At 45.0% G+C, this 23,916-nt stretch overlaps 1 protein-coding gene across 6 annotated transcripts in view; it reads right to left on the bottom strand.

The window, feature by feature from the left end:
- MYLK (myosin light chain kinase) overlaps positions 1–23,916 on the bottom strand; it is a 337,690-nt gene that overhangs the window by 217,813 nt on the left and 95,961 nt on the right. For 5 of the 6 annotated variants that reach the window (XM_049878336.1, XM_049878326.1, XM_049878354.1 and 2 more), the window contains one exon: positions 13,367–13,534. In XM_049878336.1, coding sequence (XP_049734293.1) covers positions 13,367–13,534 — 168 coding nt within the window. Of the gene's footprint in view, positions 1–13,366; positions 13,535–21,656; positions 22,056–23,916 lie in introns of those variants that run through there. The other variant, XM_049878345.1, reaches the window with a different exon arrangement.

The raw sequence follows: 23,916 nt of genomic DNA on the forward strand, positions 1-23,916 counted from the left end.
GGAGCTGCCAGAAGTTCAGGCCAGATTCAGAAGAGGATGTGGAACGAAGGATATCGCTGCTGATGTCAGATTGATTTTGGATGACAGCAAATGTGATGGTTAAGATTGTGTGTCAACTTGGCTGGGCCATGATTCTCTGTGTTTATGTGATCACTCCCATGATGGGATCTGCTGTGAGCAGCCAATCAGCTGAAAGGGATTTTTCTTGGGGTTGTGACCTCCATCCGAATATAAGCAGACATTCTGGCTTTTTGCTCGCTCTGGATCCTGTGGCTGCCTCCTGTTCATCTGACCTCCAGTTCTTGGAACTTGAGATATCAGCTTATCTGCCGATCTTGGGATTCATTGATCTTCACAGCCTGTGACTGGAGCCCTGCTCTCTGACTTGCCAATCTTGTGTTCACCAGCCCCTGTGGCTACGTGAATCTGAAGAAGCCTCTATCCTAATCCACAGGCTTGGGACGTTCCAGCCTGTACAATCACGTGAACCATTTCTTTGATATAAATCTCTCTAAATATATATTTATATGCTTTACTGGTTTTGCTTCTCTAGAGAACCCAACCTAAGACAGCAGAGAATACCAGAAAGATGTTTACCTGTGTTTTATTGACTACACAAAGGCATTCAAATGAGTGGATCATAACAAATTATGGATAACATTGAGAAGAATGGGAATTGCAGAACATTTAATTGTGCTCATGCAGAACCTGTATATAAACAAAGAGGCAGTCATTTGAACAGAGTAAGAAATATCGTACGGTTTTAAATTAGGAAAGGTATGTGTCTGGGCTGTATCCTTTCATCATACTTATTCAGTCTGCATGCTGAGCAAATAATGCAAGAAGCTAGACTATATGAAGAAGAACGTGGCATCGGGACTGGTGAAAGATCCATTAACAACCTGTAATATGCAAATGATACAACCTTGGTTGCTGAAAGTGAAGAGGACTTGAAGCACTTACTGATGAAGATCAAAGACCACAGCCTTCAGTATGGATTACACCTCAACACAAAGAAAAAAAAATCCTCACAACTGGACCAATAAGCAACATCGTGATAAATGGAGAAAAGATTGAAGTTGTCAAGGATTTCATTTTACTTGGATCCACAATCAATGCCTATGGTAACAGCAGTCAAGATATCAAACGACCTACTGCATTGGGCGAGCATGCTGTAAAAGACCTCTTTAAAGTGTTAAAAAGCAAAGATGTCACCTTAAAGACTAAGGTGCCCCTGACCCAAGCCATGGTATTTTCAATCACCTCATATGTGTGTGAAAGCTGGAGGAGAATGAGTAAGGGAGACAGAAAAAAATTGATGCCTTTGAATTATGGTGCTGGTGAAGAATACTGAATATACCATGGACTGCCGTAAGAACAAACAAGTCTGTTTTAAAAGAGGTACAGCCAAAGTGCTCCTAGGAAGCAAGGATGGTGACACTTCATCTCATGTACTTTGAACATGTTATCAGGAGTAACAGTCCCTGCAGAAGGACATCATGCTTGGTAAGGTAGAGAGGGTCAGTGAAAAAGAGGAAGACCCTCAAGGAGATGGATTACACAATGGCTACAACAACGGGCTCAAACATAGCAACGACTGTGAGGATGGCACAGGAGCAGGCAGTGTTTCACTCCGTTGTACACACAGTCATTATAAGTAAGAACCCACTAGACGGCACCTAGCAAGAACATTTTCATTTCAATAGGATATTTGGAGGAAGGGAAAGTTAACAAGTTTGTTCAGTCTGTCATTTTAAACCAGACATGGCCACCAATTGTTGACAACAGTAAAGCTTCAGCGGTACTTGTCCTGTAATTTCCCGTTGTGTCACTTTTACTTTGAATACTCCAGGAAGCCCACCACTAGTCCCCTGGCCATGAGAATTTCTGAGTCACCCAGAACAAACTGCTATGGAAATTTTGGGAGGACCTTCAAGCTTCTGGGATACCAAGATTAATATTCTTCAACAAAGATGGGAGGCAAAGATTCTCTCATCAAAAGATTACATTTTCCTTTGAATGAGTCTCCTGCCATAACTAAATTTTCAAGAATTTACTGTCTTATCTCTATTGTGAATGCAACAACTATTTTCAGTGTATCTTCTAGCTGTAAATCAGCTAGAATTAAGTATAAGAGTGCTCTAGACCAGCTCTGACCAACTTTCTGCAATGATGGAAATGTTCTATAGTCTGAGCTCTCCAGCGTGATGTTATGTCTATCAAGCCTTAAATGTGATCACCAAGCCTTAAAACGTGGCTAGTGTGATTGAGGAAATGAAGTTCTAATTTTACCTAATTTTAATTAATTTTAATAGCAAAATGTGACTAGTGGCTATCCTATTGGACAATGCAGCTGTAGACCTTCAACAAATCATTCTCACTGAAAAGCAAATGATGATATAAACATTGATAAAATTATAAATTTATGAAAAGTAAAAACATGTCATACACATTTTTATTATTTTTTATTAGTATTAAAGGAAATCAGAACCCAGTACCCTTTTATTATTTTTTATTAATATTAAAGGAAATCAGAGGTGAGAGAAATTGAGGGTTAGAAAACTCAGGGTTAGGTCTTTGAGGTAGATCTACGTGTTACTATGAAAAAAAAAAGAACCCAAAACACAAAGTAGAAAGAGCAAGCTTCAGATCAGTATACATACTTGGGCCTATTTGTACATAAAAAAAGCATATGCAGATACATGCTTATATTTGCATAGAACCTTCCTGGAGGAATACCCTAACTGTTAGCAGTAGTTACCTCTGGAGAGTGGAAGAGGGGGTCAAGGCAAGGAACTTTCCACTTTGAATTTTTCTTTAAAAAATAGTTTAATATTTAATTCATTTTTTTCTTTTTGACAAAGTTATAGGCATAGAGATGATTAATGAATACTACATTTTTAAAAGGCCTAAATAGTCAGCTCTTTCCTGTGGTTATTATTCATGAATGACCTTATGTGATCATTGGAAATATTCCATATCCTATGACCATGGCCTTTGTTTAATAAACCGCTTTAAAAAGAAAAAAAAATCTAAGGAAAGTAGCCTGGAGGAGGCAGAATTTAAGTCAGGTTTTGGGGCTGGATAAGACTTGGCTAAATGAAGAGAGGAGCCCTGGTGGTATAGTGGTTAAGAGCTCGGCTGCTAACCAAAAGGTCAACAGTTCAAATTCACCAGCCACTCTGCGGAAACCCTGTGGGGCAGTTCTACTCTGTCTTATAGGGCTGCTATGAGTCGGAACCAACTCAGGGCACCTAACAACAACAACAAATGGAGAGAAGAAAGGACATTCTTGAGAGGAAAAGAAGAGAGCAGAAATGAGTGGGATGTGAGAGGGGAACAGTGAGGACCCTGGAAAGGCCAGGCAGGGAGTGGTGGTAGGATAACGCAAAGTAAGGCTGCACAAGAAACATAGGACTAAATCACGGCACTAGACCCCGAAGAATTCTGGAGTCTACTCACATATATAACAAACCACATAGGGGGCACAGTTATGGAGATTTCCTAGACATACCCAAACAACTCACGGTGTGCCGGTTAATGTTCTTGGCTGGGATCTGAGTCTCAGTGGTTTGGCAGACATTGGATTGATTGCTCTTCCAAAATGTAATATAATGTCATCACTTCCATAATACGATCTGCTATGAGCAGCCAATCACTTGAAAAGGGAGTTTCCCTGGGGGTGTGGCCTGTCTCCAATATATAAATGGATGTTCCAGCAAGGCTCACTGTCCCTCTGGATCCTGTATCTGACTTGTCACCATCTGACCTCTGGTTCTTAGCATGTCGGCCAGCAGCCTGCCACCTGACCTGCAGATTTTGGGATCCACTAGCTCCCACAGCTCGGTGAGCCAGCAGCCTGCTGTCTGACCTGCTGATTTTGGGTTCATCAGCCTCTGCAACCACATGAGTCAGAAGAAGCCTCCAGCCTGACGCCTGACCCACGGATTTGGGACTTGCTATCCTCCCCAACTGCATGACCCATTTCCTTGAATTAAATCTCTCTCGATGTATTTATATGTATGTTTCACTGGTTTTGCTCTTCTATAGAACCCAGCCTAAGACATGCGGGATTGGTTTACTGTGTTAAAAGGCTTGGGGCCATAGTTTTGGGGGGCAGCTTAATCAATTGGCATAACATAGTTCACAAAGATAATGTTCTACATCCTAGTTTGGTGAGCAACATTCTGGTCTTAAAAGTTTGTGAGCAGCTACCAAAGATACAATTATTGGTCTCTACTTGTATGGAGCAAAAGAAAATGAAGGAAATCAAAGGCTCAGCAAAGAAAGTAGTCCATGAAACTAATAGCCCATACAAATCACAGCCTCTTCTAACCTGAGACCAGAAGAATTATAGAGGGCCCAGCTACTACTACCAACTGTTCTGACCAGGGACACATATGAGGTCCTGGATAGAATGGAAGAAATATGTAGAACAAAGCTCAAAGTCCTAAAAAAGTCCAGACCTACTGGACCAATAGACACCAGAGGAACCGCCAAGACTATCACCCTTTGAACTTGGAATTGAAACTATTTTTGCAGATCACCTCTCAGCCAAATAATAGACTGGCTTATAAAATAAACAATATCACCCATGAGTAATGTGCTCCATTAAGCAATTAACTACATGAGACCAAATGGTCAAATGCGAAGCTAGATTAATGGAAACAACCAACAGAATGGAAATAATGAGAATGCTGACACATTGTAAAAACTGTAACCAATGTCATAGAACAGTTTGTTCAAAAATTGTTAAAGTGGAACCTAATTTGCTGTGTAAACTTTCACCTAAAACACAGTAAGATTTATTTAAAAAAAAAAAAAGGAGAAGAAGAAGTCTAGATTCTTAGACCCTACCATCTTGGTTCTCCGTGGCGGAACCAAACACTTATTGAGCACCCATTATGTTCCTGGCATTGTGGTTCTCCCTGAGCCACAAAGAGGAATAAGAAACAGTCTTTGGGTTCAAGGAACCTAATGAGACATGCAAAACGGGTGGTATCGTATCGTGCAGGGAACACAGATTTGGAGGCCCACGTCCGGGCTCCATCACATTCACATACTAGGGTAATCTTGGCAAGTTTTGTAACCACTCTGAGCCCCTAGGTTCTTCCTCTATTAAAAACAAAAACAAAATCCCTAAGAAAAAAACTCAGCTATTAAAAATAAAACAAAACCCCAGTGTTGTCAATTCCAACTCGTCATGGCCCCATGCAGAGCAGAACTACGTTCCACAGGGTTTTCAAGGCTGTGGTCTCTTGAAAGCAGATCACCAGGCCTTTCTTCTAAGACATCTCTGGGGGGGTTTGAACTGCCAACCATTTGTTTAGTAGTCAAGTGCCTAACCATTTGCATCAGCCAGGGACTCCTCTCCATGAAACATGGGGATAAAAGCTAGCTTGTCCTAAGGAAAAAATGACTAAGATTATATGCCTGGCCCAAAAAGTCTATCAAGAAATGCTAGTTCCCTCGCTTTCACACACTGCCCTTCTTCCTAACGCCAAATCAATAGGGGAGATAAAATATTTTTCTGCTTTACCCTTTCTCCACAAAGGTGACACCACAACAGAGTAGCTGTGTTGTACACGTGTGGGTGGGGTGAGTAGGCCTAGGACTCAGGGGTATGTCAGAGGGAGGGAAGGAGGACAAGTAGACCAGGAGACAAGGCGGCGAGTTAGGGGCTGACCATAAAAGGCCTTTTACGCAGTGCTGAAGAACTTCAGCCAATGGGGCACCATCAAGGTTCAAGGGTATTAAGGAGGGGGCGGCAGAGTCGGATCTGCATTTTAGGAAGATCATTTCAGTAGCAATAGGAACTGCAAGCTAGAAGGAAAGAAGTCAGGAAGCAGGAAACCAGTTTTTAAGCCACTCCAAACCTCATCTTAATCTCCTCCTCTAAATTCCTATAATACAAACTTCTTATTGAAATAATTCAAACATCTAATTATACACTGTCATATCCTGCTGTTTTTGATGCATGCATTTTTCTAGAACCGCACTATTAACTCCTGAGGACAGAAAACAAGCCAGGCACTTCTTTCAAATTTCTCAGTGTGCTAAACACAATGGTTGACTTCCCTGAATTAGAAGTGAACGGGGAAATTATTGGGAGAAGGATGCTACCATGGTTAAAGTGGAAACTGGGGGGTTATTCATGCCTTCACATGTCAGGTCTTCCTTCTCATGTTCCATTCCTTCACCCTGCCAAGGATAGCCCTTGATTGTGAAGCCTACCTCCATAAGCACTGAGACCCACAGTCTGGTCTGAAACCTCAACTGGGCTCGACTTCTTACGAGGCACTAATGTCCCAGCTCATCTGATTCACAGCACAGCAGAGCCTATCACCATGTTTGCTTTTCCTAGTAAGAACGAATATCAGGGCAGAGGGAAAGAAATCTCTGGTAGTTTTTGTGTTTCCCACCATTTCTCTCAGTTTTAAGTGACTCTGCGGTGAAGGAAGGGCCCATCAGGACATCAGACACCTGCATGGGCAAGAGAACAGCTAGAGGAATTTCAGGCAGCCCCTGACACTTGGGAGCCCCAGGCTATCTATAAAAGGAAGCCCCCCGGTACTCCTGAGGCCTGGCAATGCATACCAGGGCAGTGGCGCAGTCCTGGGCGTTTCTCTTCCATCCTGCGCTAAGGAGGGTAATACACATGGGTGGACAACAGGACTCCACATCTCAGTTTCATCTCCCCACCTCCCCATCTCTCCAAGTTAACAGCTGCCCCCTTGTCCACCCCCTCAGGCCTAGCAACATCCCCTCTCATGGGTAGCAGCCCACACAGGCCTTCAAAGTGGGCTCGGGACCAACTGGTAGAGAATTCCAGGGTTCTGGCTACCCAGAGGGGCACTGGTGCTGCAGTGGTTAAGAGTCAGCAGCTGGCAAGTGGCCACCTAAGATGCACCATTTGGTCTCAACCCACCTGGAGCAAAGGAGAATGAAGAACACCAAAAACACCAGGTAATTATGAGCCCAGGAGACAGAAAGGGTCACATGAACCAGAGACTACATCAGCCCGAGACCAGAAGAACTAGATGGTGCCCGGCTACAACCGAAGACTGTCCTGACAGGGAACACAACAGAGAACCCCTGAGGGAGCCGGAGAGCAATGGGATACAGACCCCAAATTCTCATAAAAAGACCAGACTTAATGGTTTGACTGAGACTAGAAGGACCCCGGAGGTCATGGTCCCCAGACCTTCTGTTAACCCGAGACAGGAACCATTTCCAAAGCCAACTCTTCAGACAGCCATTGGACTGGACTATGGGATAGAAAATGATACTGGTGAAGAGTGAGCTTCATGGATCAAGTAGACACATGAGACTATGTTGGCATCTCCTGTCTGGAGGGGAAAGGGGATCAGAAGCTGGCTGAATGGACACGAAAAGAGAGAGCAGAGGGAAGGAGTGTGCTGGCTCATTAGGGGGAGAGCCATCAGGGATATACAGCAAGATGTGTATAAATTTTTATATGAGAGACTGATGACTTGTAAACTTCTACTTAAAGCACAATTAAAAAAAAAAAAAGAGTTCAGCAGCTAACCAAAATGTCGGCAGTTCGAATCCACCAGCTGCTCGTTGGAAACCTTACGCGGCAGTTCTACTCTGTCTTACAGTGTCTCTATGAGTCGGAATCAACTGAATGGTAATGGGTTACAGCTACCCAGAACATGGTGGAGCAGTGTTGCTCCCCTTGGGATGACAGCAGATCTCCTGCTCCGTGGAGTGAGTCCAGCTCCAGCGGGAACAGGGGTTTCTAAAGTGTGGACTCAAGACAGCGCTCTTGTTGCCTGGGTCTAAAGGTGGTGCTGATAAGATAAACAGCCGAGATTTTACTAATTTCTGAAAATATAATCTCTTCAAGCTTTGGGCTAACAGAGTGGCAGGGGAGTAGGAATGGAGCAAGTAGCTTTGGTCTAATCAACAGACCCCGATTAAATAGCAGTTGCTCCATAATGACATTAACTCATCACCAACCCCGTATGGTTAACGTCCTCCATAAACCTCAGGCCCCGCTGGTTCAAGCCAAAGATCCACAGCCAGGGAGGGGTAAGCTCTTCTTGAATGCTTCAGCTGTGAGGCCACATTCGGCTCAGAATAAGGCACTGGCATCATTGTTAGATTTGGTAAGACTCTTAAGTGGTTTATTAGGTCTTCTCTGTATTTTTTTTTTTTTTTTTTTCTGTATTACATCTTCTCTCCCATTTACTCCCATCACCTAAGGAGATAATGAGTCGGAATCGACTCAACGGCACTGGGTCTGGGTAAGGAGATAATATCGCCGAATGCATCTCATTAAGCGTTGCAGAAGGACATCATACTTTGTAAAGTAGGGTCAGCAAAAAAGAAGACCCTCAACAAGCTGGATCAAGCACAGCAACAATTGTGAGGATGGCACAGGTTCAGGCAATGTTTCATTTTGTACACAGGGTCGCTGTGAGTCGTAACCAACTCGACAGCACCTAACAACAACACATTTTGTGAAAGTCCCTGTGTGAACGACCACAGCCAAAGACCCTATCTGGGAAAGCCTTGAAGTCTTAGAACTTTCGTCTTTAGCTGTTGGCCTTTATGTTCCCTTCATGGCTTGTTTTTTCATGGTTTTACTATGGCTGCCTGAGCACCAGGCATTGCATCTGTATTCAAAGCAGGAAGGAGGGAGGAGTGGAATGTAAGAGCACTGATGACGGTTTTAATTTTGTTTTGTTTCTTTTAATCAGAAAAGCAAGAGCCTTCCCGGAAATTCTCTAGTAGACTTTGGCCAGAATGTGAACTGGGCCACCCTTGGCTGCAAAGAAGGCCTCTACAGCAGCCTCCGGAGAAGAAGAGGGCAAGGGCAAAGGGGACGGGTAATGGGTAATGTGCTGGCTGTTCTCAGCATCTGCCACAAGGTGGAAAAGCCTAAATGGAGGTGAGGGACCAAAACCCGGAGATGAACATCGCATAGTTGGGAGGATCTCAGAAAAACAAATGACCACCAGGGGGCACCTATAGTACCACCTCAATGTCACGCCAGTTTTCTTGATAAAAACCAAAACTAAACCCATTGCTATCGAGTCGATTTCAACTCATTGCAACCCTACAGGACAGAGTAGAACTGCCCCATAGTGTTTCCAAGGAGCGGCTGGTAGATTTGAACTGCCGGCCTTTTGGTTAGCAGCCAAATGCTTAACCACCACATCACCAGGGCTCCTTAGAAGCAGGTTTTATTGGAGGAAGGAGCTAATTAAGTGCTTTGTGTAAAAATAGGGATAAAAAGGAATCAGGGGCAGGGCAGTGACAGTTTTATCTCTTTCAAGAATAAAAATAAGTTTGGACCAACTTCCAACTACCAGCTCAGAAGGCAGTAGGGGACAAACCTTTATAACTTCCTCTATCTGTGGTCTCCACTGTGTTTCTCTACAGTAACAGGAGGGTCTGTGTGGCCCCTTCAGAAGAAGCTGGGAAGTCCCTGTACTCTCCACACCCAGGTTTGAAGGCTCAAGTGGGTGGCAGCAAGTTTACAGAGGGGAGGGGTGTGGAAGAGAGCAGGCAGCCTTCCTGCAGGCTGTGACGAGAAAGAGAAAGGATTCTTCTTGGCTGAGATGGGGGACAGAGTGGACCCGAGAAGTACTTGAAGTACTTAATTTTAAAAAGTCACTCGCTCAAAGAAATTCTGCAAGAGCCCTGCTACTAGACAGCTGAGGTGCCAAGGTCGCTGTGAAAGTGACAACAGAGCTGATTTGGTACAGAATTGAGGAAAAGGATTTGTCCCAAGGCCTGGAGGTAGGTCAGCTGCGGGCAGGGTCACATGGCCACAGCATTGATGATTAAGGTGCTTTGGAGGCAGGGTGCCACTAACTATTCTTGGTGAGTGACCCCGTTTGGAAATCAGTCTTTTATAACTAGCACCTCCTGCTCAAAGCCCCTGTCATTATAGGTTAACAGCACATTTCTCTTTCACTTCTGGGCAGGCCAACCAGGTCAGGGGTACCCCTGTTCAATTTCTTCTTGTAATATCAAACAACCAGCTTCCTCATCCTGCAGTCATCTGAGGTAGCCCTTCCCTGATGCAAAACTTCTCTTTTGTATTTTCACTAAATATATTTTGTGTCTTTTGTACTAAAGTAATAATACACGATTACAGCATGCTGGTTCACAGAGCAGAGTCCCTAGGGGATGCAAACAGTTAATGCGCTTGGCTGCTTACTGAAAGGTTGGAGGTTTGAGTCCACCTAGAGGTACCTCAGAATAGAGGCCTGGAGATCTACTTCTGAAAAACACAACCATTAGAAACCGTGTGGAGCACAGCTCTACTCTGATACACATGGGGACCACCGTGAGCAGGAATCAACTTGGCAGTTTAGAGAACACTCTCTTTTTCAGTCTATTCCTCTGAGTTTCTCTCTGTAAGTTCCCAGATGGAGCCAGACACTGGCTCTGAACATCCCTCTGGATTAAGTAAGCCTTCTGTACTTGCTATGTACCAGTGTACCCTCAAGGTGTTGCTCTGGGTTAATGCTGGTCAGCACTGCAGGCTGACTTTTAAGGAATACATTCATTTTGATATACATTCTAGATGCAGTAAATATACAAAGTCAACTATTTCATCAAATAAAATTTTCACATAGGAAATGTTATAAAAATACTGCATTTCTACTTTTTTTTTTTTTTTTACATCTATCGACTCATTTTCTTCTCACACCCCTATAAACCAGAAATACAAAAAAGCCAATTTCTTTTCTTCAGGTAAGAAACCTTATATTCACTTTCACCAACCAAAGGATGACTGAATGAGAAAGAAAACTCCAGTGCGTTGACGGCTGGGGCCAAGGTTCCTTCTACCAGACTCCATGTCAGTAAGTTCCAAATCAAATAACTCAAAGGCATGCTTCCTTCATGGTCTCCAAAGTCAGCAAGGACATCGTCATGCTATAGGGAAGCAAAGCCCGCTCATGCCTGCCATGTTTGTCTGAGCATGACGAAGGGGTTCGAAGCAGTTGGGAAGGAGGACAGATTTGCAGATAAGGTCAGTTTTGCTATTTAAGCCATTTATTTATTTTATTGTGCTTTTAGGTGGAAGTTTCTCATTAAATAATACACAAATTTGTTTTGTAACATTGGTTGCCTACCCCACGATATGTCAACGCTCTCCCCTTTTCCACACCCCGGGGACCCTGTTTCCACTTGTCCATTTTCCTGTCCCTTCCTGCCTTCTTATCTTTATTTTTGGGCTGGTGTGCCCATATAATCTCAGGGACATGACTGAACTATGAAGCATGTTCCTCATGTGTGTTTGCCCCATAAAAAAAAAACCTGTCTAATCTTTGCCTGAAGGGTAAACCTTAGGAGTGACTTCAGTACTGAGATAAAAGGGTATCCACGGGCTATACTCTTGGGGTTTCTCCAGTCTCTGTCATACCAGCAAGTCTGGTTTTTTTGTTTTTTTTTTTTTTGGTGAATGTGAATTTTGTTCTATATTTTTCTCCCACTCTGTCCAGGACCCTCTATTGTGATCCCTGTCAGAGCAGTTGGTAGCAGTAGCCAGGCACCATCTAGTTGTTATGGGCATTTATTACTTTTTTAAGTTTATCTTTTACTTTTCAAGTACACAATTCAAGTTTTTAAAAATATATTCATGAAGTTGTACAACTACCACCACTATCTAATTTCAGATCATTTTCATCACCCCACAAAGAAACTCTGTACCCATCCCCCTCCTCCCAGGTGCTAGTCTACTTTCTGTCTCTATAGGTCTGCCTACTCTGGACATTTCGTATAAATGCAATCATACAATATGGGGCCCTTTGTGTCTGGCTTCTTTCACTTACCATAATATTTTAAGATTCATCCATGTTGTAGCATGTATCAGTGCTTCATTCCTCTTATGGCTAAGCCATTCCTGAGCCCCAGGAATTATTCATGCCTCTTCCCTGTCAGCTATGGGGATGAGAGGGTCGGGGGAGCACAGTTTCAGAGCAACTGAAAAGAGCCCTTATCCTGGTAGTGCCCACAGAGAAGAAACAGACCCTTCAGGAATATCACCAACATTCCTTTGCAACGCTTCTTCAGGTAAAAGATGTTTCAGACCCATCAGCCAACCACCTTTACAAGGCAGGCAGGACTGCGCCAAGCACCTAATACAGTGTAGCCCCAAGCCATTTTCAAGTCAACAACCGTGTACATTCTCCAGATGACTGCATTGCCAAACCTGCTACTTAAACAAATAAGGCCCAGAGTCACCCAGGAAGACTGATTCTTTTGACCTCTTCCCTTCTGCACGCTTTCAGGGACCTACACTTAAACGATGAATCCACAATAAAATTGAAGAATTCCTCATCATTTCAGTTGTCTTTTGCTAGTTCCCAGATCAAAGCCTTCCAGCTTCTAAACCATTTTCTGGAACAGATCCCCCATGACTGATCCCAGAACAACTATTTCTTGCTAATCTCCCAGACCTCCAGATGACTCTCCCACGTCAGGTTATGATCTGACTTCCGGTGGCCTGAGCCAGCAGCTTACTAAAAGTCTCTCTGATTGGGCAAAACATTAGATGTTCTTAGAGGTAGTCTTCAATGTCCATCCTCTTCTCCTTTCTAGTACAAGGTAGACAAGGAATGATCATGCCTATTTCACAGAAGAAGAAATGGAGGATCAGTAAGGGCAAGAGGCCAATATTTGTTAGCAAAGGGTGACAGACTGGAAATAAGGAGCCCTGCTGGCGCAGCGGTTAAGTGTTTGGCTGCTAACCGAAAGGTCGGCAGTTGAAATCTACCAGCCGCTGTGTGGGAGGAGGATATGGCAGTCCGCTTCCATAAAGAGTACAGGCTTGGAAACTGTATGGAGCAGTTCTACTCTGTCCTGTAGGGTCACTGTGAGTCAGAATCAATTCGACGGCACACAACAACAACATTTCCCACCCTGCTCTCCTGGATGTACCGAGTTGATACATGAGAGGGTTAGTTAGCTAAACACTTCTTCCAAAAAAGAAGCAAGAGAAAAATTCCAGTCAGCTTTTAATTGTCCAGATTTGAGGACAGATATTTAAACCCAAGCTGCATCCCTCCTGCCACCAGTGCATTCTTTCTTTTATAATCAAGCAGCATGTACTCAGAACACGACCTATATTAATAGCAAATTATCTTTTTTTTTTTTATCTTAGGAGGCTCAGCTTGCAGTGCCTCTCCCCATCCCAGGCTTTCCAACACAGACCAAAGCCCACCATAAACCAAAGAAACAGGCAGATTGGTATTTGTTTACTTTATATGTGGATCTGAAGGAAAATCAGGCCTTCTACCAGATCCAGCCTGCCAAGAAAGAGGCTCGAGAGGAGCAATGAGCGCTGCCCTGTCCTCCCCCCACACCCAGCTGAGTATCTTACCCTCCCTTCAAACTTGGCAGTGGCTCCTTCTCTGACGCAGAGATTCCGAGGGGGCAAAATGAAAGCAGGGGCCTCGGTCAGGGGCATGGAGCCGACTCTCGAGTGATCCACGCTGAGGGAGGTTTTGGAAACGTGTGTCGAGGCAACCAGCTTCACATCTCCCATGGTCTGCAAAAGAGGAAGGAAGAGGACCAGGCCAGATCAGACAAAGCACAGCAATGGCTTCCCTTCCAGGTACCTGGACGGCCCACGTGCTGGTTGGAGTTCCAGTGTTATGGGTCTTGACGTGCAGTGGGCGCCCAGTAGGTCGCTGACCACCTGAAGTTTCTCTCTGTCTTCCACGCACAGGGGCTGCCAAGGGGAGGCAGAGCTGTAATCCAGATAGCAGCTCCCTGAGGCACGCCCTTGCCTCCTCAAAACCCCACAGGTGACTTCCCACCTTTCCACTGCTCCCTTCTTGTAGAAAAAGGGCATCTGAGGACAAGAACCCAGAAACCGAATTGTTTTCACAGGTTTTATCATAGGTATCTAAAATTACTATGTAATATCTGTTGACCCATCAGAAGAAACATTCTGCAGTAAACACACTCTTCTTGGAACTGTGGAGGCTCACAGGCTAAAAACAGGATCCATACCTCCAAGAAAGAAAAGTAGGTTAGGATTACTACGACAAGGATCCCGGGTGAGGGGCATTCAGAGTTTGTGGCTTAATGAATGAAGGAAGCAAGCTTAGAAACGACATTCCACCACTGAAGACTACATTGTGAAAAATGCTCAAAAGTCACGGAGCATCAGAGAAGGGAGACGTTTTAGGACAATCCAGGCTAACTCCTGCACTTACAGCTGAGGCCAGGGTGGGCAGGTCACCAAGGTGACAGAGCAAAAATGGCAGCATCATCGGCCTGCATACCTTGGGCTCCTGACTCCTGGCCCAGGCCTGGTTGGGACTAGATAATATTCTGGGGGTGCTGGCAAGGAGACTGACAGGAGACATAATGTACAGTCACTCCTGCATGGCAATGTTCTTTCATAATGGTTAATTTTTCTCAATTTTAAATATGTTTCATTGTAAAATGTGGAAAATACCAGCAAGTAAAAACAATAAATGACCATATACTGAACAACCATTCTGTGCCAGACACTGTATCGTTTGAATCCTCAGAATAACCCCATGAAGTAAGCATAACTATGATTTTGCAAAGATGAGAGGTGGAATAACTTGCCCATCACAGTTACCGGGTGTCAGAAGTGGGAGTTGAACCCAGATTTACCAGGCTCCACAGCTCATGATCTTTAGGCTATGCTACACAGCCTAAAGGAAAAAAGTGAAAATGGCCATAGCTCTACTATACAAAACGGTGGTGCCTCTTTCTCTAGTTTTTTTCTATGAATATAGAAAGATACAGTATTTTACGTGGTTGAGAGCATGCTATGTATACAGTTGTTTCCTATTTTTTTCCTACAATTTTTCTTAAAATAAAGGGGTATGGCTAAAGAATTTAACTTTACCCAAAGTAATTTGGTCTTTGCCTCTGTTTCCTGAGGGATGACTCTAAAGTCTTGTAATTTTCTGAGTAATTAAAATGCCTCTGTCATCTAGGCCTCTAGAGCACACCTGGAGGGTTTGTGTTAATGCAATGGTTGGGGGTTGACCTGACCAGAAAGACCACCAATGGCCTGATATCAGCTAACCTCAGGGGAGGAAGTGGGGCTGAGCCACTCAATCATGACTACACAATGAAGCCAATAAAAGCTCTGGACATGGTAGCACCATGGGCTTCCTGGTTGGCGAAAGACATCGATCCATGTGTAATCATAGTGCATCCTTTAGGATGTGAAAGTTTGTGCTGGGAACCCTCCCAGACCTTGCCCTAGGCATTTCTTCTTTTTGCTATAATAAAGCTATAATCACAAGTATAGCATTTTCTGTGAGTTCTGTGAGTCGTTCCAGTGAATTATTGAACCTAAAGGACTGGTGGGACCCAGCAGGTCAGGAGTGAGGGAGCCCAAGTAGGACTCCTGAGCTTTAGCTGGCATCCTGATAGGGTAGAAAGAAACTCCAAATTTATAGGCAGCAGTTCAGAAGTGTCATATGGACTATCAAACTTGTGGCTGATGTCTACTTATTTGGCAGCCTGGAGGACTGTGTCCTTTAACTTCTGAGAGCTGACCTAGCTCTGGGTGGTCAGGGTCAGAGGAAGAAGTGCTGCATGGGCAGCTGGTGTCAGGCAGAACAAGGAAGTGGAAAGTGGGCATCGCTCATATCCTCCTGGCTGATGACAGAAATGAGGTTTTGAGATTTTCTACACAACACAGGGGACACATTGTTTATAAGAAATTTGATTTTAAATATTCCATTTTATGGATGTATGACAGCTTATGTAACTATCTCCTTACTGCTGGCCATTTGGACTACTTCGCAATCTTTTATGATAAAAAAAAACCCCTGATAAACATATGTGGGCCTACATCTATATCTGAATTCCTGATGATTTTCTTACTGATTGATTCAAGAAGTGAAATTCTTATGGTACCTATCTGAGTTCTTGGTTGCAAACAACAGAAACTCACTCTGGCTCTCATAAATGGGGAAGGGATGTGTTGGAAAGATTGTGGGGGTGGAGGGGTGCCCACAATCCACAGGAAAGAGCTGGAGGACCAGGCTGGAAAACAGGCAGAAGTCGAGGGAAGCCAGTGGTCATATTCCAGCCAAGGTCACAGCACAGGTCATTGTCCCAGCCCTGCTGTCACTGGATTCTGCTGCCAACACCTAAGAATGCATTCTAAGTATATCTGCCCAGGTTCCAAGTCCAGGTGGGAGCCTTACCAGGTGACTGCTCCATGTTGGGGAACACACCTGACTCACCACGGAACCCATGGTGCCTGAGCCAATCCAGGGACCCAACAAACATCTCCTGAACTGAAGAGGAACTATATTCCTCGTTTTTTTGTTTTGTTTTGTTTTTCTGTTTACTTTCTTTGGATATCGGTCACACGCTTAAGTTCTGTACTTGTGAATTGGGTAAGTAGACACAAGTGAACAGTGGTGTCTGGGACATGTGATTAGTTTGCTTAAATTTAAAAAGATCTAATAAAAACAAAATAGGGAAATATGAAATATGACTTAAAGTAGCAAAGACCTAGGTCCGTTTGTTGCAAGGCTTAACCTGCTTGATAAGCCCACTTTCTCTTTCACTGATAAGAAACGGGCTTTGCAAACAAATTCCTTTCCAAATGTAAGACTCACAGGCTCAGCAGGTAACGACAGAAGCAAATACTTACACAGGACGTCCTACATGCCAGGAACTATTCTAAGCACTCTGGAGTCTCTAGGTGGCGCAAATGGTTAACTTGCTTAGCTGCTAACCAAAAAGTTGGCAGCTCGAGTCCACCCACAGGTGCCTTGGAAGAAAAGGCCTGGTGCACAAGGGATCACCATGAGTTGGAATCCAGTCCAGGGCAACTGGCACTGGTGTTCTAAGAACTTTAGAAATAACACCTCATTTCCTCTTCTCACCCCAACAGACACAAGTTTTCTCATTATCCGCATTTAACGGATTACAAACCGGGACACAGTGAGATTAAAAATTTGCCCAAGGTCATCCATTTAATAGGAGGCAGAACTGGTATCTAGATCCAGGCGATATGGACCAAAGGCCCTTTTTATTATTAATTTTATTGTGCTTTAGGTAAGGTGAAAGCGTACAGTGCAAATTAGTGTCTCATTCAAAAATTTAGACACAAATTGTTTTGTGACATTGGGTGCAATCCCCACAATCTGTCAGCACTCTCCCCCCTTTCCCTCAACACCCCAGGGTTCCCCATGTCCATTCATCTAGTTTTCGTATCCCCTTCTGCCTTCTTGTCTTTGCTTTTGGGCAAGTGCTGTCCATTTGGTCTCATATACTTGATGAACTAAGAAGCATGTTCCTTACGTGTGTTATTGTTCGTTTTATAGGCCTGTCTAATCTTTGGCTGAAAGGTGGACTTCGGGAGTGACTTCGGCTCTGAGATAGCAGGGTGTTCGGGGGCCATAGTCTCAGGGGTTCTTAACCACTAAGCCCTCCCGACTCCTGTAAGCAGTCAGAGCTGGCTAGAGGGAAGGAGTCTAAGACTGGGGCAACAAGGGAAGAAGGTGAAGCTGCTCCCACATATCCACATAAAATGAAGAATTTCTGCACGTAAGCATACACACTATAACCATAACAACCAAAACCAAACCAAGCCATAAGCGACAGTGAAAGATGTGTAATAATCTGGGATGAAATACTTGCAAGAAACACAAAGGACTAGAGTATTTTACATATAAGAACAAAACAGTCCAGCAGATAAATGGGCAGATAATGTGATCTGGACAGTTCACAGAAGAGAGACAAACGACCGATAAACATACGAAAACTGCTTAGCCTCAACAATAACTCTGAAGTACAAATCAACAAGCTACTATTTTTAAACTAATCAAATTGACTTAAAAAAAACCAAAGATAACATAATGTTGGTGAGACCATGGTGAGATAGGCACGCTCACACCCTCCTGTTGAGAATATAAACTGATACAATCTTCTGGGAAGCAATCAGACAAAAGATTCTGGGGGAAAAAAAGTCCATCTCTTTTCCCAGGAATCGCACATTTTAGAAGGTATTACAGGGCTTTCCTATCAGAGATGCAGCCCAACATTTATACGTAAGAACCCTAATCACATTATGTCTAGTAGCAAAAGCTAGAAATTAAAAAAATATACATCCAGTTACATACCCAATAGTGAGAAGTGACGAAAGACAGTGGGCTATCGGGCAGCTGTATCATTGTAAGTTTACGAGGACAACAATGGTGTGAAGTGAATGACATGGAAATTTTCATGATATGATTTTAATGGAAAGAATCAGGATATTTTCACTCACTCAGTTAAAATACATTTATTGAACATCTAGCATGTGCCAAGCTAGGTGCCAGGGATACAGCAGTAAACAATTATGTGTTTGTGCTGTAAGTGTGATGACACGGGGGTGAGGGAGTGACAAGGACAGGGCTCTTATATTGTGCCACTGAGGTGAGGTGACTGGCATACCAGGACCTGGGCTGCTGTGGCAGTGGAGCAGGTATCAGGAGGCTCACACACTGCCACTTTCCAGCTGTCGGATCTCATGTAAGTTACTTCAACTCTCTTGGCCTCAGTTTCCTTTTCTGTAAAATGGGGATGAGACTATCAACCTCACAGGAAGGATTTAAACGAGAGTGTACGCCGAACACACAGTACAGCACTTGGCACGTGAAAGTCATTCACTATACGGTAGCTGTTAACATCATCGGAACCCCTAAGTGGTTCAAATGGTTACATGTTTGGCTGATAACCAAAAGGTTGGAAGTTTCAATCCACCCAGAGGTACCTCAGAAGAAGGGCCAAGCAATCTACTAATGAAAAACACACCACTGAAAACCCTATGCAGCATAGCTGCACTCTGACAAACATGGAGTCACCATGCATGTCAGCACTGACTCGATGGCAACTAGTGTTTTTGGTCTACATCATCATCCAGTCCAAAGGGATGCCAGTTTCCCCACCCTGCAGGACAAGAACCCTTTTCACCAAGAACAGCAAGAAGCACAGGTCAGCCCGATTACCCTCAGGGCAAGGACGCTGAGTGAGATTACTGGTAACAGCAGTAGGAGGCAGCTGGCACAATTCAGGGAGAAGGTGGGGAAAGGAGGGCCTGCAGCCCACTGGCAGCTTCCCTCAGCACTACCATGCCTGTTCTAGCAGCACCATTTAACGAGCAAGATGTATACGTCCGACATCATGCTGGGCACCGAACTCACGCAATCCCAACGATTCAGCAGGGCAGTTCTGATTATGCCCCATTTGACTAGTGAACACCCTGAGGCACAGAAAGCCAACTATGCTTGTCCAAGGACACATAGCTGAGAAGTGAAAGCCAAACCAAGGTCTGATTCCAAAGTCACACTCTGCCAGCTTCCTGGAGGCCCTGCGGCCCAGATGCGGAGTTTCTTGCTATTCCCAGTAATGAAGGATGCAACAGGAAGAGGCTCGGGAGCTGCACAGAGCAAAGGGGGCAGGGAATGTGCCCTTCTCCTCCCAGGCCCAGCTTTGGAAGACACAAGACTCTTTTGTACCTCTGCTTTCAGGGGAGCTGGGAATAAAGAGTGGTGACATCAGGCTGAGGACCCTCTCTACAAATTCTGTCAATCCAAGACCCTCTGAGGTTCACCTAAATCTCCTGAAGGCCCTGGGTGGTATCATCAAAAGGAACAGAAGACAGGAATCATCCAGCCCTGAAAGGGGTGAGGAGTGGCTGGGGGGAGGGCTGGCTACCAGTTAGAGGAGGAACAGACAAGTCAGTACAGCAAGAAACATCTAGGTCCCCGTGAGGTGGTTTTGCTGGGCTAGTTACTCAACCTGGCGGATTCAAACGCTGTGGGGCAGTTCTACCCTGTCCTATAGGGTCGCTATGAGTCGGAGTTGACTCGATGGCACTGGGTTTTTTTTTTGTTTCAGTTACTCAACCATCACGTGGGCAGGACCAGAGCCCAGTTCCAAGCTGGCCAGTCACACCAAACAGCTCCACTCACCCTCAGCCCATCAGCCCACCCGCTGCCATCATCAGCATGAACAGATTCCTTCCAAGCTGTCAACTAAGGGCTACTGACATATTCTGAATGCTCTATAAAAAAACAGTAATAATAAAATAAACCATCTTTGTTCTCTAATCCCTCCTCAAGGCTGGTGACCACACTGCACTCCAGAAAACCAGGGAGGCTAGGTGATTTCTGCAATGATTTCTCCATCGGCAGAGCAGTGCTCAGTGGCTGGAATCAAACAGACCCAGATAGCAGGATTCATCAACACCAGGGAAAGCAGGTCAAAAAGAGCAGTGGTCTGAGAGGTGGAAGACCTCACAGACAATGCCTGGATGAAACCTCAGCTCCAAAAGAGGTCCCTACAAGAAACATCGTTGATTAATCATTCAAGGCAGCACTGGGATAACCTGATTTTAATTTGATCCAAAGCACTTTAAACTGTCTCTTGACTCCAGAAAGGATCACTTCAGCTATGGCCAAAAAGAGCCAGACTCTGAAGCAAGAAGACTCAGAAAAAATTTTATAAATCAAGAAGGTTCCTTCTCTACTCAAAGTATATACATATATATATATTTTATTGCTGTAAATATATATAAAACACAACACTTGCCAATTCAACCTTTTTCACATGGGACAATTTAGTGACACCAACTACATGAATCATGTCGTGCAACCGTCACCAATATCCGCTGCTGGATTTTCCATCACCATAAACAGAAACTCGATGCTTCCTAAACAATGACTTCCCCTTTCCCCCTCCCTCCCGCCCCGGTAACCACTAATAAACTTTGAACTCTATACATCTGCCTATTTCATGTAAGTGGGACCATATAATATTTGTCCTTTTGTGATTGACTTACTTCACTCAGCATGTTTCAAGGTTCATCAATGTCGTAGCATGTATTAGAACTACATTTCTCTTTATGGCTGGGTAATAGTCCATTGTATGTACAGACCACAAAAAAAACAAAAACAAACGCCAAACCCATTGCCGTCAAGCTGATTCCTCCTCATAGCAATCCTATAGGGCAAAGTAGAACTGCCCCATAGGGTTTCCAAGGAGCAGCTGGTGGATTCGAACTGCCAACCTTTTGGTTAGCAGCCAAATGCTTATTAATCACTGCGCCACCAGGGCTCCCATATAGACCATGCCAAAGTGTAAAAAAAAAACACCAATTTTTGTTGATTCCAACTCATAGTGACCTATAGGACAGAGTAGAACTGCCCCATAGGGTTTTCAAGGAGTAGCTGGTGGATTTGAACTGCCAACCTTTTTGGTTAGCAGCTGTACCTCTTAACCACTGCACCATCAGGATTTCACACCACAGTGTATATATGTTAAATTACCATTTTCTTTAAGCATCTGATCAGTCTGCAGGGCACCCTAGAAATACCATTTTCAAGTTTCCTACAGGGAAGGGCTCCCAAGCAGGCTTCCACTCACAGCCTGGCAGTCTGCCCTGATGGCACGATCAGAAGAGGGCAAAACCACCCATGCTCAAATGCCCCAGGCACTGACAGCTCCAGCTTCCCACCTTAACCCTCTCTGCAATGCACTCAAATCCTGACAAGTGCCCTAATCACTCTAATCCTGGCATGAGCCCCTCTTCAGCTATGCCAGGCAGACTTGCCATGACCCATGGGAGCAAACCAGTGGGGTAGGGGAGGACCCATGAGCGAGAGACACCTTACCGTGTGTGGCCTCTCCCCGGGCAGCTCCCGTATGAGTCAGGACGCTGTGGCAGCCTTGCTTCACCACTGTACTGCAGAGAGTCCTGTCCAAGGTCCGTGCGGAGAATTGGGAGAGAAGGAGAACTGGGCGGGACGGCCAGGGCTGCCACAGAGCCCAGGGCCAGATCGCAAAAGTTAGGGGCTTTTTTTCTGACTCTGCTCGCAGATGTTGCAACTTGCCTTCCGCTGGGCAGCCAACTTCACCCGGTCCAGGAGATCTGTTGTTCTAATCCGCCCAGCTGGGGTGACCTTTGAAACCTTTGGCTGCTGGCCTCAGAGGCTCTCAATGGAGTCCCCAGGAAGCCACGGGTGGAAGCTCACAGGTTTTTATTTGTTCAGAGCTGCAGATTTCCATCTGAGCATTGAGCAAAGGAGGACTCTGTCAAGCAGAAAGTTGAGCCCTTGGAGGGACTGGGCACACCCCCAGCTCCACATCTGGCCTGGAACACCACCTCAACCACTTGGCACATCTGGCCTGGGGTTACCACCCAGGGCTCATGAGACATTTGCCTCCTGAGACCCAGCTCTTTCCTTCTTAAGCTGAAGCCCTGTTTATGATCCCTTGAGTGGGAAGCAAGCCTAGGGAGCAGATGGACTGAGAACGCCCGAGCTGTAATTCTCTTAAGGAATGTGGGCTGAGATTTGAACCAGGCTCAACAGACTGTGCTCATGTTGCGCATAGCACCTTGCAGCACTGGTCCTAACCCCTGGAAAGCTTCAGGACGTATGCCTGGGGTACACCTCTAAACGGTGGTAGCAAGGTGTCTGTCCAGCCTAGGCTATTTCCTCCAGGAGACACAAGGTATTCCATAGTTCCAAGGGTCTCTCCCTCCCCTGCAACTTACACCCTTGGAATGACGTGTGAATGCACGTGTGAATCAGGAATGACATGGCTTTAAGCATTTCCACTGGGTAATGACTGATTGCTCAGTAACTGGTATTCTTGCAACATCCAGGTGACCTCTTATCTTCTAGCACAGTTCTCAAACTTTTGATCTCAGGGCTTCTTTATACTCCTAAAAATTACTGAAGACCTGTGGTGCAGTGAATTATTTTATATGGCCTTTTTAGTCATGCATGATCTTGCAACTCCCATACAATGATTGGATAGGACTATGCAAACATGGTGCTTGTGTCCCACCAAGAGGTTTGGACAGCTTGCTAACAATGCAAACAAGGTACATGGAACCCTTGTGGGGGTGTGTCTTAGTCATCGAGTGCTGCCATAACAGAAATACCACCAGTGGATGGCTTTAACAAAGAGAAATTTATTTCCTCACGGTAAAGTAGGTTAAAAGTCCAAATCCAGGGCATCAGCTCCAGGGGAAGTCTTTCTCTGTCGGCCCTAGAAGAAGGTCCTTGTCTTCAACCTTCCCATGGTTGAGAAGCTTCTCAGGTGCCGGCACTGTGGGTCCAAAGGACGTGCTCTGCTTCTGGTGCTACTTTCTTGGTGGTATGAAGTCCCTAACTCTCTGCTTGCTTCCCTTTCATCTCTTGAGAGATAAAAGGTGGTACAGGCCACGCCCTAGGGAAACTCCCTTTACCTTGGATCAGGGAGGTTTTACAATCCCACCCTAATCCTTTTAACATAAAATTACAGTCACAAAATGGAGTACAACTGCTCAATACTGGGAAGCATGGCCTAACCAAGTTGACACACACATTTTTGGGGGGACATTATTCAATCCGTGACAGGGTGGAACAATGCAAATAAGGTGTACCGAACCCTAACAAGGGGATTGATCAGTTCTGCCATCTGGCTAGGCTTTAAGACAGCCAATCCCAGAGCATAGAGGGGACCTCACTACAATCGAGAAAGAAGAGCCAGGAACAGAGCATGTCCTTTGGAGCTGGGGTCCCTGCGCTGAGAACATTCTAGGCCTAGGAGCCAGATAGGGACAGCTGTAACACTAGAGGCAGCATGAGATGGCAAGAAGCAACAGCAGAGAAATGGTAGCAACAGAACCAGGAGACGAGTGCAAGGAGGTACGGTGGGCTTCCCAGCTCAAGGAACAAGGCGGTTACAGTAAGCGTGCTGACCCTCGGAGCAAGAGCGCTAAGCGCCTCCAGGCAGGAAGCTTCCAGGCAGAGTGGGGTGCCTCCAGGCACTTCTTGGTGAGCTAGGCTTGCTGATCCATGGCGTGAGAGAGCTCAGTGCCTTTGGGCAGGAGGCTTCCTGGCAGAGTGGGGTAACTCTGGGCATTTATTGGTAGAGCTAAAG

Source organism: Elephas maximus, chromosome 1 (assembly GCF_024166365.1).
Source record: "Elephas maximus indicus isolate mEleMax1 chromosome 1, mEleMax1 primary haplotype, whole genome shotgun sequence".
Classification (NCBI taxonomy): Eukaryota; Metazoa; Chordata; class Mammalia; order Proboscidea; family Elephantidae; genus Elephas; species Elephas maximus.